The following is a 16,612-nucleotide window of genomic DNA, read 5'->3' on the forward strand; positions in this document are numbered from 1 at the left end:
GCAGTTCAAAGAAGGTTCACTTGACTGATAACTGGGATGGGAAGGTTATCTTATGAGGAAAGGCTGGACAGATTGGATCTGTATTCGCTGGAGTTTAGGAGATTGAAAGCTAATCTTATTCAAATATCTAAGATCCTGAGGAGATTTGACACGATGGATACTGAAAGAATGTTTCACTTTCTAGGACAGCCTGTAGAACAGGTGGACACCATTTAAAAATAAGGCATCTTCTATTTAAGACAGGGATCATAGAATCATAGAGTACTACAGTGCAGAAAGAGGCTCTTTGGCCCATCGAGTCTGCACCAAACACAATCCCACCCAGGCCCTACCCCCATATCCCTATATATTATACCCACTAATCCCTCTAACCTCCGCTACCCTGGACACTAAGGGGCAATTTCTTAGTATGGCCAATCAACCTAACCCACACATCTTTGGACTGTGGGACGAAACTGGAGTACCCGGAGGAAACCCATGCAGACACGAGGAGAATGTGCAAACTCCACACAGACAGTGACCTGGGTCGTACTTGGGGCTGCTCTTGAATGTTCGAGATTGGCCTAGTGCTTCATGTTGTTAGTGTGTGCTTAAACTGGACCAGATGCTGGGCAACACGACAGCTCAGTGACTATCACTGTTTGCTGTGCAGACACATGGATTTGGGCCAGTGTCTGTGGAAGTTTGCGCATTTTCCCTGTGCTTGCGTGGGTTTTCTCCGGGTGCTCCGGTTTCCTCCCACGCCCCAAAGATGTGCTACTAGGCTGATTGGACGTAATAAATTGTCCCTAAATTAGTTTCCCTCAATGTGGATTGCCATAAAAACAACAGATAGGGGTTATGGGTGGAGGGGGGGGGACTGGTAATATTAAAATGGCGGCGTGGGCTCGTTGGGCCGAAGGGCCTGTTTCCCGGGCTGTTTTTGTTCTTTGAGTCTAGAATCGAACCCAAGACCCTGGAGCTGCAAACCAGCAGTGCTAACCGCTGTGCTACCGTGCCGCCCAAGAAGAAATTTGTTCCCTCGGAGGGCTGTGAGTCTTGGATCCCTCTTCACCAGTGACTGGTGGAGGCAATTGAATAATTATAAGCAGAGATAAATAAATCCTTGACTAACAGGGGAATGAAAGGTTATTGGGGATGGGCAAAATGTGGAGATTAGCCATGATCTTACTGAATGCGGAACAGGCCTAAGGGGCTGAATGGTCTATTCCTGTTCCTAATTCAGATGCTCATATGCTGTGGTGATAGGGTTAGCTAAATAAATATAGGGAAAGGCTCATATTGGATTACATAACCAGCATGGACAAGTTGGGCCAAATGGTCTCTTCCTGTGATGTACATTGGGGGGGGGGGGGGGGGGGGAATGTGGTGGTGACGTGGTGGTGGGAGTTCTCTGGCCTCCCAGCCATATTTTTTATCAGCAGCAGAAGGCGATGTGTCATTCACTAGCAGTGGGATTCTCTGGTCCAGCTATTGTAAATGAGATTTCATAGTGATGCCACCCTACGCTGTTGTGAAACCCGCAGGGGGGGATCCACTGCCAACAGGACCAGAGAATCCCATCAGCATAAATGGCTGGAGAAAGATTTACTTCAATTAATACCTCCTGAAATAAATGCAGTGGTCATGCCCCTTTAATAAACATAATGCTAAAAGTACCAAGTACTTCATGCACCATTTAGACCACTTCTGATGAGGACTTTATTTTGTTTGGACTGAATTTACATTATTTTTACTGTGGATGCAAAAGATCTTGAAATTCCTGGAGACAAAGTGGGTGGAAAGTCTGGATACTGCTTGGGGAGGTGAGATGCCAGTGAAGGTATGTAACTGCCAGACAGAGCAACGTAGAAGAATTTCAGGCTGAACTCAGTTGCAAAGAGACTCTGCTGAGAGTTGACATGAGATCCAGTGGGACATTAAGAGAGCTCCCATAAGGCGTCAAGCGAAACATAATCAATCCTGGAGGTGATCATCTTTGAAAATGTTTAACATGGCTTGTTAGGAGTAAACATTATGCATTTTATTGGCCAAGAAAAGTGTCACGGGCCTTCCTGTTGGAGTGGCTTAATGTTGGTGAGTTTGGGGTGATACTTCTAATGCAACTCCCACCAGTCAAATAGGTATGGGATAGAGGCTCCAGCCTGGAGGTCTAGGGCGTACACAGATTCCAGTCTGTGGACTTACGTTGGCGGAGCAAGCTGAGTGTAATTCTGGGCTATTATTTTTAAGCAGATATGGAAAGGAAACCTACCTTAAGAAAGGCTTCTTTCTGCTCCAGATGTTTGCTTATCAGTGGTGTCACATGGTCAGTGTCAGCATTTGGCCCCAATTTATCTTGGCCTCTGCACCAGTCTTCATCCCTCCTGTACTCTTGTTCCAGGCTCTCAAGGACACTGCATACCTAGTAACAAAGAACAAACTATAGACTTGACAGCTCAATATACAAACAGCTTCCAAGGCTGAACAATTATACAGTCAGCTTGGCATGGATAACCTTATGGTGCCAACTTTGGTTCAGTAATATCAATCTCGCTTCTGAGTCACAAGGTTGAGAATATTAAGTCCCAATCCGACAGCACATAGTCTCTCGGATTAGAGGGAAAGCTGCACCATTATCAGAGGAGATGCTTTTGCTCCCAACATAAAAGACCAGATGTCACTATTTGGAGAACAGAAGAGATTTCTGACTGTCTTGGAAAAGATTTATCTCTGTTGGAACCTGGTGGATGGATTGCAATGGGGGTAAAAATGTGATCAGGAATTTGGGAGACTTGACACTGGCATCTGGCATAAATATCTTCTTTCCCATTTTGCTATCATAGAAGTTATTTATCTTGGTTGTACTTGGTTTATCTCTGAAATTATACCAATGTTGCATATGAACCAGAGTTTACTGTGAGAAATAATGATTTAATTGAATTGGTGAACACAAAAGGTACAAAGGGCATCCAAATAATCATATTGTAGCATTTGATAATAAATTGGAAAAAAAAGGAGCTTGATTCTCTGGCCCCATGCATTCATGTGTAAATTGCCCTTGGACTGGAGAATTGTGGAGGAGGGGCTATAGCGCAGTTAGTTGCAGCAAGAACCCTTTTGGGATTCTCCCAGACCCCAGCATAATATGATTCATGCCAAGCATTTAAGTATGAAGAGTCAGTTTGGAGCTGGATTTCCCAGGCCCTCAATTCTTTGACCCTCAGGCACTGCAGGAACCTAACACAAATCACTGCTGGTCTCCACAGACAGAAACACACACTGGAGACATGGAGATCAATGAATCTCTCGGGTGATGGGAGAAGCATCAACATAGTGCCTTGGCACTGCTCCCTGGCAGTTCCAACCTGGCAGTGCTAACCTGATTAGAAATGCCAGGGTGCCAGACAGGCAATGCAAGGTGCTAGCTTGGCAGTTCCAAAGGGGAGGCTGAAGGGGAGGCATGGGGGTGTCCCTGAAGAGTTTGGCAACCCCATAGTGGGTTGCTTGTACCAAGGAGTTAGGAGAGGGGTGGGGGGGGGGGGGCATGGGCTATTGCCAGAGTGTGGGGGAGGGTGGTCTTAGCCAATGAATAGGAGGGGGAGTTGTTTGTAGGGCTGTCTAGCAAATCGGGACCCTGATATCCACACTGTAAGTCCCCACTCCAAACAAAATGGCTGAAAGTGAAGGGAGTTTTGGCTGGAACGCCAAGTTTTCTGCTCTCATTTGCAGCAGAATGAGCACTGACAAGATTGGAGAATTCTGTCCAAAGGCTGGAATTCTATGGTTGTTCACACTGGCGAGATCTTCTGGTCCCGCTGACTGCATACTCCCCCTGCAAGATTCCCAGCAGGATGCAATCAATGGGAAATCCTATTCCCATTGACGAGGGGGGTACCCTGAAAATTCGCCGCTCCCCCCAAGGTTTTTTGCTCATCTATTTCAGAATAACAGCTTCAACCCCTTAAATATTAATATATTATGACTAAATAAAATATGCATGCTTGAACATTTACCTGTTCAGATGTCTTATAGAAAGCCACAGATGCATTGACCAGTTTGAGTCTGTCCTCCATCTTCAACATTAGCTGTTGCCAGTGAAGTGCTACTTTCTCAGCACATTCCCTGATGGCATCTGAGTCATAATGGCCAGCCTGTAGCATGGTCTCAGCCTTCTGCTGCACCTGAAGGGCACTTTGGTGGGTTTTCTGCAAAGAAGTGGCGTGAAAAAGGGACTATGCGTAGGGAGGAAAGAGAGGTTTGCATGGAAATGCCAGGCAGATGGTAAAAGGGATTAGGTGTGAGTAGTGAGATGCAGGAAAGTTAAACATTTTTAAAGACTTACAATGAATTGTTAATTCCAATAACAACAATAGTAGAGAGGGACAATAGCATTTCAAGTGACATAATAAAATGTGCATTCTAGGCATACTTTGGTATTAATACTTATGATTTGATTTTATCTCAACAATTTCCAATTGAGTTGCTTCAACAATCTTTGAGGGAGAGAGTTCCAAATTGACACTTTAATTTGTGTGAGGAAATGCTTTCTAACAACAATAAGTAATTTTAAGGCTATGCCCCCTTGTTCTACACTCTCACCAGAGGGAATAGTCTCCATCTATCCAATCAAATACCGTGACCATCTAAAACCACATCTAAATCACTGCTTAATTTTCTCTATTCAGATGAATAGAAAAAAAATAAAGTGGCACAGTGGTTCGCATTGCTGCTTCACAGCACCAGGGATCTGGGTTCAATTCCTGGCTTGGGCCACTGTGTGCAGTTTGCACATTCTCCCCATAACTGCTTGGGTTTCCTCCCACAGTCCAAAGATGCACAGGTTAGATGGAGTGGCCATGCTAAATTACCCCTTCGTGTCAGGGGGACTAGAAAAGTAAATGCATGGGGTTATGGAGATGGACCTGGGCGGGATTGTGCTTGGTGCAGACTCAATGGGCTGGATGGCCTTCTTCTGCAGTGTAGAATTCTATGATTCTATGAAGTCTAGTCTATGCAATTTGTTCTCAATCTTGTAGGCTCAATATCATTTTGGAGAAACTCCATTATTGCATTAAGGCCAAATGAACGGAATTCTCCTGCCGTTCATACCAGCAGGATTCTCTAGTTCCGCTAGCAGCATATCCCCACCCTCAGGTTTCCCAGGAGCATGGGAGCCTTCAATGGGAAATCCCATTGGTGGCAACAGTGGGACCAGAGAATCCTGCTGTCAGTGAATGGTACACCACCTTCCATTACCGAGAAACACACAGCTGGGAGGCTGGAGAATCTCATCCAATATATCCTTCCTGAGGAGTGATGTCTAGAACTGAACAGAGTGTTGTTAAAAAAAAGGCGTCTAACCAGACCTCTGCACTGTTGTAAAATTGACGTTATCCCATTGAACAACACAAAAAAATGTATATTTGTCATGTAATTCTTTGGGATAATGTCCCATGTCTCATTATAAAGGAATGAAGGAAACACAAATATGAGGATGGACTATTCGTGTAATATAAGATAATACTGAAATATAAAAACAGAGAAGGATTCTTTATATAAATTTTCAACCTGAACAGGGTGTGAAACTTCACGAATGAGACACCATTTTCCCAAAACCAGATTTTATAAACCATTGACTTTAAAAATGAATTTTGCTGATACTTTGGTGAAAGCAAATTTTTAGGAAACTGTGTAGTACGGTTAGTAAGAAGGTTGGAACTTATTCTGACAGATTCAGTATAAAGAAAACAGTCATTTCGTCAGTAGAGAAAATGGATTAGTGCCTACTGATTTTTATTACCCTCTCTTGGTGCATTAGAATGTTTCTTCATAGTTGGGATATCGTTTCAAATAAGTTAGATAAACTCAAATCATTTCAAATTTTCTTTGCTGTTTTTGCAGGACATTTCCACATAGCTGTTCCTACTTTAACACCATAGCTCAGCTGGCTGCAGTACAGAACTCTGTTTAAACATGGAAACAGAAAGAGTGTACACTGCACTTGTAGCCAAGTTACAGCAAGTGAGTCAGGAGCAGACCTGGTGCAAATGACCTTCTATTTACTCACATTACACACTGATTTTTTACCTTTAACAGGTTTTTTGGATCAATCATTTGTTTACAATAACTCATCTGGGTTTCACTCTTATATATCTGAATATTCTATGGAAATGAGAATCTTGTGCTCCAATATAAAGCAAACAAAATAAGTGTGTGAAATGCCAGAATGATATCTGGTGTGGTTTGTTGTTTTTTTCTAGAACACAGGAAGTAAATCCATTTGAAATTGCAGAGCACAAAACCTTCACAACTCAGTTTCAATTTAAATCCTACTTCAAGAGTACGTATTACCTCTATGGCCAGCTGAAATTGCTCATGTTCTCGCTGAAGCTGTTCTGCCTCTGATAGGGAACTAGCATTAACAAGGCTAGCATTGAGCATGGATTCTCCATTTCGTATCCAGCCCAGTACCTACAGGAAGAAGAAAGCAAACAGGAGTTCAATATATTATTTTTTTAAAGCATTCTCACCATAGCAAGTGCATTGATTTCCCCTTTCAATCAGTGAAAGACGAATGGTTTCTGGAAGCACAAAGATGTGAAATTCAGTCTTTTACAATCTGGGCTGCACAGTGCACGCACCATGGTCAATAATAATCCCTCAGGGGATCAGACACAGATGCTTCAACTATTCATTTGTTAAGAAGAAAAGGAAAAGGACAACGTTGCAGGATTGTTGGGATTACTATTTGTCGAGAAATAATGTACAGATTCCCAGCACTGTTACTTTATGAATACAGAGTGATTCATTTCACTCAATGTAAGATCAACATCTGTGTCTCAATCAAAACAATATTGATAGTTCAGCATTTGTCCAGATCATTAGGGGATTAACAACATAATCCACACATTTGTGATGATAGCCCTATTTTTGATTTTACAAATGTTGGGAGAAAACAGAAACATTCCTTTAGCTACTTCTATATAATTAACAAGTATAATCATTTTGTTTTGGGAATGCAATGTTACAAAATGTATCGACATTCCTGGCAGTTAGAGATTTGCTTGGACTCAAACAAAATGTTGGCGTTTCTATAAACCCATCACTAGTTAAACCAACATCTATCAGCATTTAACCCTTACAGATATAACTGACAGAAGGTAATAATCCTGAGAAATTTGATTCCACAAGGGAGATCATTGACAAGGGAATGTTTAGAATTAATTAAGCAATCTCAAGCCCTTTGGAAATACTTCCCAGTCAACCATGCTCATTGCCTTCATCAGAAGGTCACACAGCAATAAGAATCTTCTGTATTTAATGTACTTAACACATACTGGCCAATAATTTCTCTCAATTTCAAAATCCATTTGATTATTTCTGCACAGACTGAATAACCTCCAGGCCCACAACTTGCATTGAGTTGGCTGCTAATAATTTACTCACACTCAATGTCATTCACAAATGCAAGCTAATAGTCTATCTGAAACATGTGGATACATTTAATGTGGTTGTTAATGCTAATCAAAAGAAAGTAAATGCAACTAAACTGATGAGCAAAATCAGTTTTGGAATTTCCTTCCATGATTAATGTTACTCTCATTTTTGTTCACACTTGAAAACAACTTTTACAGGTGCACCACAGAAAACATTCTTTCTGGTTGTATCATAGTTTGGTATGGCTTCTGCTTGGCCCAAGATTGCAAGGAACTACAAAAGGTCATGAATGCAGCCCAATCCATCACGCAAACCAGCCTCCCATCCATTGACTCTGACTACACGTCCCGGTGCCTCAGCAAAACAGCCAGCATAATTAAGGACTCCATGCACCCCAGACATATGCTCTTCCATCTTCTTCCATTGTGAAAAAGATACAAAAGTCTAAGGTCAAGAACAGCTTCTTCCCTGCTGCTGTCAGACTTATGAATGGACTTACCTTGCATTAAGTTGATCTTTCTCTACACCCTACCTATGACTGTAACACTACATTCTGCACTCTCTCGTTTCCTTCTCTATGCACGGTATGCTTTATCTGTATAGCGTGCAAGAAACAATACTTTTCACTGTATGTGAATACATGTGATAATAATAAATTAAATCAAATCAAAATCAGTGACAAGAAAGCAAGAAAAACAGTTAAATAAAAACCTTGATATTAAGTTTGCTGAACAAGACATTTAAAAAAATGGAACAGGTAAAAGAAAATTGTATTTACTCAGATTCATCATGGGACCAAGCTTCAACTGTGTATTGCATTTATGATATTTTAATTATTTTTAATTGTATGCAAATATGGGAATTAATTGGTTATTCTCTTGTGCCCCTTTAATTAGACAGGCTGAAACTGTGGCTGTTGAGTTACGAGGTAAATATTTGGAATGTGAAACTCTAAAAAGATTGCTTCCAGTTCTGTCCACCACTAAATTGCTTTCTGAAGAATAATAGAACATGCACACTCTGTTTATAATTATCACTGAAAATTAATCTGTAGGCAGAGGATGATACTTCATTAATACTGAAGGGTTTGAACATAGGAATATAGGAGCAGGAGTAGGCCATTCAGCCCACTGAGCCTGCTTTGCCATGTAATATAATCATGGTTCTTTAATGCCTTCTTCCTACACAGCTCCCATATCCTGTTATGTAATTGGTATTTAGAAATCTGTCATTCTCTGTTTCAGACATACTCAATGACAGTTTCCACAGCCTTCTGGGGTAGACAATTCAAAAGATTCACAACCTTATGAGTTAAGAAAATTCTTCTCATCTCAGTCTTAAGTGACAGCCCCTTATTTTGAAATTGTGCCCCTGATTCTAGACTCCCCAACCAGGAACTCCCCAAACATCTTGGCTAGGATTCTTCCAAAAAAACTAAGTGCCATAGCTGTAAACATTGCTCGGAGTGCTTCTGAGTCTGTTCAGCGTTCAATTTAAGCTCTTGCTGTTTATCATGAAGGAATTCCAGCAGCTCCTGCACTTGTGTTCCTAAATCCATATCTTTATCGTCCATTAGTTCAATTCCTGATTAAAATAAAACGGGCAGGAAACGGGAGATTTTCTCACCCAATTTTTGGGCATACTTTGTTTCACGAATCTCCAGCACTCTGTGTTCCACAGAATGCCTGAGACAGATTCACATCAATGGGGGTGGGGTTGAGAGGCAATTGCAGCTCTGATAACCCCCTCGCCCCAGCCAGTCACTGCCTCAGCTGATTCATCATTGCAGTGTGTGCAGTCCCACAACCTCCCCTTAGGCCTTGTACCCTTCAGGGCCATGCCCCTCCCCTTAGACTCCACTCCTTGGCACTGCCTAGTGCCTGTTGGGCAGTGCCAGGGTGCCAGACTGGCATTGCCAGGGTCCCAGGCTGGCAGTGCTAGGATGTCCCCCTGCCCTCGATCTCCTTGGGGGGGGGGGGGGCGGTGGTGGGGAATTAAACAGTCTCCGATCCCACTGGTGAGGCCATCATGTCAAATCCCCGTTGGTGGGGACATACACCAGTGAGGCCATTGAAGGCAAGTCAGCCTGGACAATTAAAAAGAATATTTAAATATTTAAAATCAGCCTCACACCCTTCCTGGGGAGAAACCAGGCCTGAACGAGCAGATACAAATCATCCCCAGTAAGTCTGTCTAAATCCCCTTGAGGACGTCCTGCATCTTTCTCACAACACACATTCCCACTTAGCTCTATGTCATCTGTGAACTTTGAAATGTTACATTTGGTCCCCATATCCAAATCATTGAGATAGATTGCGAGCAGCTGAGGCACAAGTGCTGATCCTTGTAGTAGCTGACTAGTCACAGCCACCAACCTAAGAACCACCCATAATCTAAATTTCTCTTTTCAAGTGCTGACTGAAAACCAGTATACTTCCAGTGTTTCATGTTTTTTTCTTTTTTCATTTTGAATAAATGGTTAACTCATTCATCCCAGAACAACATCTTGGCCCCTCAGCATTTGCCTCAATATCAAACAAGCAGTGACTGCGGACCTTTCAGCTCTGTTGAGGAATAGTGCATGATTAGGTTGGAGGCATGGGGCTTCTATTAAAATAAGGACGATGTGGTCTCCTAGCAACTCCTCAAGCTTAAAATGAAAAACTGCATGTGTTCTGAAAATAAATTCCACGTGAAGCTATCACTCTCACATTTACCTGTTTAACCTCTGCCTGCAGGTGCCTCAGTTGTAAACATTGCTCCAAGCGCTTCTGGGTCTGATCAGCATTCAGTTCGAGCTCTTGCTGTTTATCATGAAGGAATTCCAGCAGCTCCTGCACTTGTGTTCCTAAATCCATATCTTTATCACACGTTAGTTCAATTCCTGTTCAAATAAAAACATTTAGAAACCTCTGATTCTCACAATTCTCAGCCCCTGAATTCTACTCATTATTGTTAAATTTTAAAAAAATGCTTTTCTTAGAACAATAGAACTCCTCTCCTCCGAGACCTGTCACATTGAGGGTGTACTGAAGATCTTCATTCCCAATCAACAGAACATAATCTCTTCAGGAAGAGATTGATACAAGTGAAACTTTGCATTCTCTTAAATAAAGTGGATAATGTTGGTAAGGGAAAACATGATTGTAAACAAAACTAACGAATGATTTTCAAACGTACTCACAGTTGAGTTAGATCCAGTTAAGTTTATAAGTTCATAAGATATAGGAGCAGAATTAGGTCAAATCTGCTCTGCCATTCCATCATGGCTGATGTGCTCCTCATCCTCATTTTCCTGCCTTCTCCCCATAACCCTTCAACCCATTACCAATTAAAAATCTGTCTAACTCCTCCTTAAATCTACTCTCTGACCCAGCATCCACTGTACTTTAGGGTAGCAAATTCCACAGATTCAAACCCTTTGGGAGAAGTAGTTTCTCCTGAACTCTGTTTTAAATTTGCCACCTCTTATCCTAAGACTGTGCCCTCTTGTCCTAGAATGCCACACAAGAGGGAGCATCTGCTCCACATCTATGTTATCCATACCTTTTATCATCTTGTATACCTCAATTTGATCTCCTCTCATTCTTCTGAATCCCAGAGAGTATAGGCCTAAACTGTTCAGTTTCTCTTCATATGACAAACCCTTCATCTCTGGAATCAACCTAATGGACCTCCTCTGAACTGTCTCCAATGCCACTACATCTTTTCTCAAATAAGGGGACCAAAACTGTGCACAATACTCCAGATGCAGCCTCACCAATGCCTTGTATATTTGCAATAGTACTTCCTTATCTTTATATTCTATTCTTTTAGCTATGAATGCCAACATTCCATTCACTTTCTTTATTATCTGCTGTACCTGCAAGCTAGTTTTCTGTGACTCATAAACAAGGACACCCAGATTCCTCTGCACCGGAGAACTCCAGAGCCTCTCCTCTTTTAAATAATAAGTCGCCTTCCCATTTTTCTGACCAAAATGCATGACCTCACACTGATCCACATTAAACTCCATTTGTCACATTTTGACCCACTGTCCTAATCTATCTATATCCATTTTTAAGGTTCTTATTTCTTCATTGCAACTTACTGTCCTGCCTATTTTTGTGTCATCTACAAATTTGACTATAAAGCCTTCTGTTCCTGTATCCACATCGTTAGTATAGATTGTAAATGGTTGGGGCCCTAGGACTGAACCCCATTAATTACCTCCTGCCATCCAGCAAAAAAAAACATTTATCCTGACACTCTCTTTTGTCCATCAGCCAGTCACCTACCCAGCTAATAAATTACCCCTAATCCCATCTGACCTAACCTTGTGAATTAACCTTTTGTGTGGCACCTTATCAAATGCCTTCCGGAAGTCCAGATATGTTACATCTACAGGATCCCCATTATCCACTTTGCTTGTTACATCTTCAAAGAATTTGAGCAAATTAGTCAAACGTGATCTGCCCTTCACAAAACTATGCTGACTCTGATGGATAATGGTTTGACTTTCCAGCTATCCAGATATTGCTTCCTTGATAATTGATTCTAACATTTCCCATAAACAGATGTTCAACAAACTGGTCTGTAATTTCCCACATTTTGCCTCCCTCCCTTTTTGAATTAAGGGTGGTATATTAGCATTTTTCCAATCCACTGGAACCTTTCCCATGTTCAGGGAATTTTGCCTTCACTCAATTATGTAAACATACATTTTTAGTTGTGAATATAACTCTGTTTCTGAAATAGCATTTTCTGAAAGCACTCCTGTGGAATTGAGTGAAAAATGTCACTTGCAGTTCTGTAGTTGCAGCAGGGATAATAGTTAACTGTTACATTTTAACTCTTAAGCAAAATCCCCTTCTCAAAAGATCAGTGCATGTGGATGCAACATTTCTGTACACAAACTGTGGAAGCAGACTAAGTGGCAAGTATGACATATGAAGTGCAACAAATTTCAATACTGGATGATTATCCAAGAGCACACCAATCACAGTATTGTATGTTATGCTTCACTGCATAAGAGACCTCACAGGGTAATCTATAGCCAGAGGCCAGCCTAGAGGATGGCACGGTGCACAATAATTAGCACTGCTACCTCACAGCGCCAAGGACCCAGGTTCAATTTCGGCCTCGAGTGACTGTCTGAGTGGAGTTTGCACATTCGCCCCCTGTCGTGTGGGTTTCCTCCAGGTGCTCTGGCTTTCTCCCACAGTCCAAAGATGTGGGGTTAGGTGGATTGGCTATGCTAAAAAAAATGCCCCTTAATGTCAGAGGGATTACCAGGGTAAATACATGGGGTTACAGGGTTAAGGCCTGGGTGGGATTGTCACTCAATGGGCTGAATGGCCTCCTTCTACACTGTAGGAATTCTAAGATTCTACGTACTGCTGCTCACTCTACTTTTGCACACCAGAATTATATCCTTTATTTAATATTACCTTTTCTCATCAGCTTACCAAAATGCATCACTTCATACTTTTCCACATTAAACTTAATTTGCCACTTGTGCACCAATTCAACCAGTTTGTTTATGTCCTCTTGGAACCTATCACTATCATAATATTCCAGGTTTTGTGTCATCTGAAAATTTTGAAATTTTCCCTTGCCCACCTAAGTCAAGGTCCTAAGGGGTCAGGATCAGGATCAGAATCACAAGCTGTGATCCTAATCCCCGCAGCACTCCATTATATAGTAAATTCCAGACCAAAAAATGAACATTCATCACTACTCTATGTTTCCTGTCACTCAGCTAGCTTCATATTCATGCTGCCAATGTCTCTTTTATTCTGTGTGCTCATCTTTAGTGGTATGCTTGTTAAATGGCACATTATTAAACCCCTTTTAGAAGTCAACATATAGGCTGGAGGAGACATTCCCCATATTTGTGAAGAAGCAGATGTGTTACACTTAGCTATGCACTCAACTGAAGCCTGGGGAATCCTTGGAGCACAACAAATTCATCCATAAAGGAACTGAAACAAAAGCCACTATTGCTGAAACATTGGCATAGGTGAGAAAGGAACAAAGTTAGGGGAATACAAAAGGGTTAGACCACAAAAATAGGAACGGTGTGAAATGCTCTACAGAGGTATAAGGTGGCACGGTGGCACATGTGGTTAGCACTGTTGCCTCTCAGCGTGAGGGACCCGGGTTCGGTTTTGACCTTGAGTGATTGTCTGTGGAGTTTGCACATTCTACCCGTGTCAGTGAGGGATTCCTCTGGGTGTTTCCTCCCACAGTCCAAAAATGTGCAGATTAGGTGGATTGGCCAATCTAAATTGTCCCTTAGTGTCAAAGATATGTAGATTAGGTGGATTAGCCATGCAAATGCACTGAGTTATGGCAAGAGGTGGGCCTAAGTAAGATACTCTTTCAGAGAGTCAGTGCAGACTCAAGGGCTGAATGGCCTCCTTCTCCACTGTAGGGATTTTGTGGGATTCTATGAGGTTAGGGAAGATGTTTGGTGCACTGCCGACATGGACAAAGGACTGTGCTGATGCTGCCACTTGCAGTAGACTGGACAGAAACTGGAAGAGGGGGAAAGGGATATGAAGCTGGATGCTGCCATCATCTGGAGAGGAAGAATAAGTTGGAATTAGAGCGGTGATTGGAAAACTAAAGATCCTAGGCTGATTTTCCAATGATAGTAGTCTTGAATGAGTGGGCAATCAGGACGAAGGGGAGGGTTTGCCAAAAATAGGAAATCACATTAGTGAGTAAGTGCAATGGAACAAGCAAGGTAGTTGCTAGTACTGAGTAGCTGATCACAAGTAGTTGCCTGATGAGTTGGGTGAGGAAGGATTTGAAAGCGTAGTACTGAATGAGCTTGATTATGGCCTGCCAGTTGGCAGGGGAAAAACTACTGAGTGGAGCAAGGATATGAAGGGGATTGGTGGGGGTGGGGGAGGGGGAGGGGGGGGGGCAGTGGTGGGTAATGCAACCACATGATACCCTCTGCAGCAATATATTGGGACTTGAAACACTTTAACTTGCATTTCTGTATCTTTGTTAATTTTAGAATAAAACCATTAATTAAAAATACTAGCTGTGTTGCATAGACTCATTGATCTAGCAACACAATGGTAAATAATTCAAGTGTAATTAATTTCATGGGTAAAATTAGGCTGACTGTTAGCTACAATGAGTTTGATTACTAGTTGGGATTTACTGAAAAAGAGCAAACAGATTGAAACTGTAGATTTCAATCTTTTGCATCAAAATTGACTGCATATTAACAAGTATGTGAACATGTAAAATCACTAATGACACCCCAAGGTCTTTGATTCTAATACACCACCTCATTAGATAGAATCTGTTCCCACCACAAGACCAGAAGGAACTTAATTTTACCAAAATGAACTGCAAGAGATCAAACTGAGAAAGGCAAATTTGATAGTTCTCAAAAAATGATTTGGGATTAATGTCATCGTTTCTGGTACAGGTAGCACACAAACTTTGTGTTTCCTGCTAATTTACATGATTGGAAATGCAGCCAGTGTTAGGTGGACTTACCTGAGGCGTCAAACCACAAGAGAATAACAGTTAAAGCAAGCATGTATTATTTAAAGCCATTCTGCGCCCATAAAGGGAGGTGCATTGTGACAGAATCATGTGCTGGAAGTCATTCTGGCCAAGACAGAAGAATGAAAAAGATGATCTCTTAAGATTCTTAGATGCTGTGCTAAAGGCCCTGGTGTAGGACAGGGAGAGGAGCAGAGATGTGTTTTTTTCACTGGAGAGTGGCAGTGGCTTTGTGGAGCATGAACATGCTGTCCTCTCTCAGATGACAACATTCATCTTCCCAGAACTGTCACTTTGCCACTGCCCCTGATTTTGTTTGCCCGCTAGCCCAAACTCTTGCCGCTCATGCCAAGAAGGTGTGATCTGAAGTCAGTCATTCCACATCCAGAGCTACTCAGGCTTATCGTAAAAAAGAGATCTGCAATTTCCTCCAGAGAAAGTCATCAGCCATGCTGCAGGCACTAAGGTAGCAATGTGTAGCAGCAGGAATCATTCTGAAAGTGAACTTGCTTTCTGCTAGGTTATACTGTACTCTGTTCTATTTACTTATTTCTACCCATCTCCTGGCTGGAAGAAGAATGCATGAGCTGAGTGATTTAGTAACTTGCTGCCAGAATTTTTATCTTTGGTACTTTGAAGCATCTGCCTGTTTAATAATGGCACAGCTCCAACGCTGATGTGATGAACCACGTCCAAATTCTTCCTGACAACCATACTAAAAAATGAACTAGCTGTATGAGGGGGGTGAAAGGAACTATGTTTTTACATTACCTGATGCTTGTACTTCCATGATGTATTGATGTAAATCTTGGCCCTGTTGAATTACATCAAATGTCATGTTGTTCATGGCCAGTTTGCGCTCTGTGTGTCGCTGCAGTCGCTGTTCAGCTAACGTCAGGTCTTCTGTATTAAAATCATTCATTTGACGGAGGAGATCTTCATTCCAAGCATCTAATTCTGCTGTCACCTGATAATGTACCACAGGTATAGATAAATGATGCAAAGTTTGTGATAAAACGATACATTACATTAAAGATGGATGCGAAAGAACAGATTTCTTTTATATATAAAAGAAGCTTTATACTTTGTAAGTAATCAAATCCATTTGAATGAATTGAGCAAAGCCTTTGTATGGCTGAACAGGTCCCTATCGATGAAAAATTTAAAATAGAGTGAAAATGTAATATTGAAAGACAACTCTATTTTGAATAGAAAGTTAAAAGATGGAACAGATATTGTTCTTGGAGTAAGACTGTAAAGCTGTTATCTGGGAATACTACATACAGAATGTAGACCTATTATTGGAATATACTGAACTGCGTGCAAGTTACATCAAGAAAATTGGCCATTTGATTTAAACTGATGGAGTCAACATTTAGAATTTGTGCAAGAAAATAATTTTAATCACATTTATGCACCCTGATCCCAAACTCTTTCTGAAATTCATACTGGCATTTTCTGTTTCTCTACATATTTGCAATTCAGAAGCTCCCATTTTTGGTACTCAGAGTTGAGTGGAGTGCAAATGATCAAGTGCTCTGTGTCAGAATGGTGAGACCTCAGACCTCATTGTTAGATAGCCTATATGGTACAACAGGGGATCATTTTAAATACCCTTATTAAATCAACCCTCAATCTTGTTGGGGGAGTGAGATTTGGAACAGGATAGATAGCTTAGGAC

At 41.6% G+C, this 16,612-nt stretch overlaps 1 protein-coding gene across 3 annotated transcripts in view; it reads right to left on the reverse strand.

The window, feature by feature from the left end:
• Nucleotides 1-16,612, reverse strand: part of kalrna (kalirin RhoGEF kinase a) — a 754,589-nt gene that overhangs the window by 272,953 nt on the left and 465,024 nt on the right. For 2 of the 3 annotated variants that reach the window (XM_080199055.1, XM_080199058.1), the window contains exons 14-18: nt 15,703-15,898; nt 10,137-10,303; nt 6,334-6,453; nt 3,996-4,214; nt 2,255-2,404 (exon numbers count right to left, since the gene is read on the reverse strand). In XM_080199055.1, the coding sequence (XP_080055181.1) occupies nt 2,255-2,404; nt 3,996-4,214; nt 6,334-6,453; nt 10,137-10,303; nt 15,703-15,898 (852 nt within the window). The remainder of the gene's footprint in view (nt 1-2,254; nt 2,405-3,995; nt 4,215-6,333; nt 6,454-10,136; nt 10,304-15,702; nt 15,899-16,612) is intronic. The other variant, XM_080199056.1, reaches the window with a different exon arrangement.

Source organism: Carcharhinus amblyrhynchos, chromosome 11, assembly GCF_965287045.1.
Source record: "Carcharhinus amblyrhynchos chromosome 11, sCarAmb.v2.hapA, whole genome shotgun sequence".
Classification (NCBI taxonomy): Eukaryota; Metazoa; Chordata; class Chondrichthyes; order Carcharhiniformes; family Carcharhinidae; genus Carcharhinus; species Carcharhinus amblyrhynchos.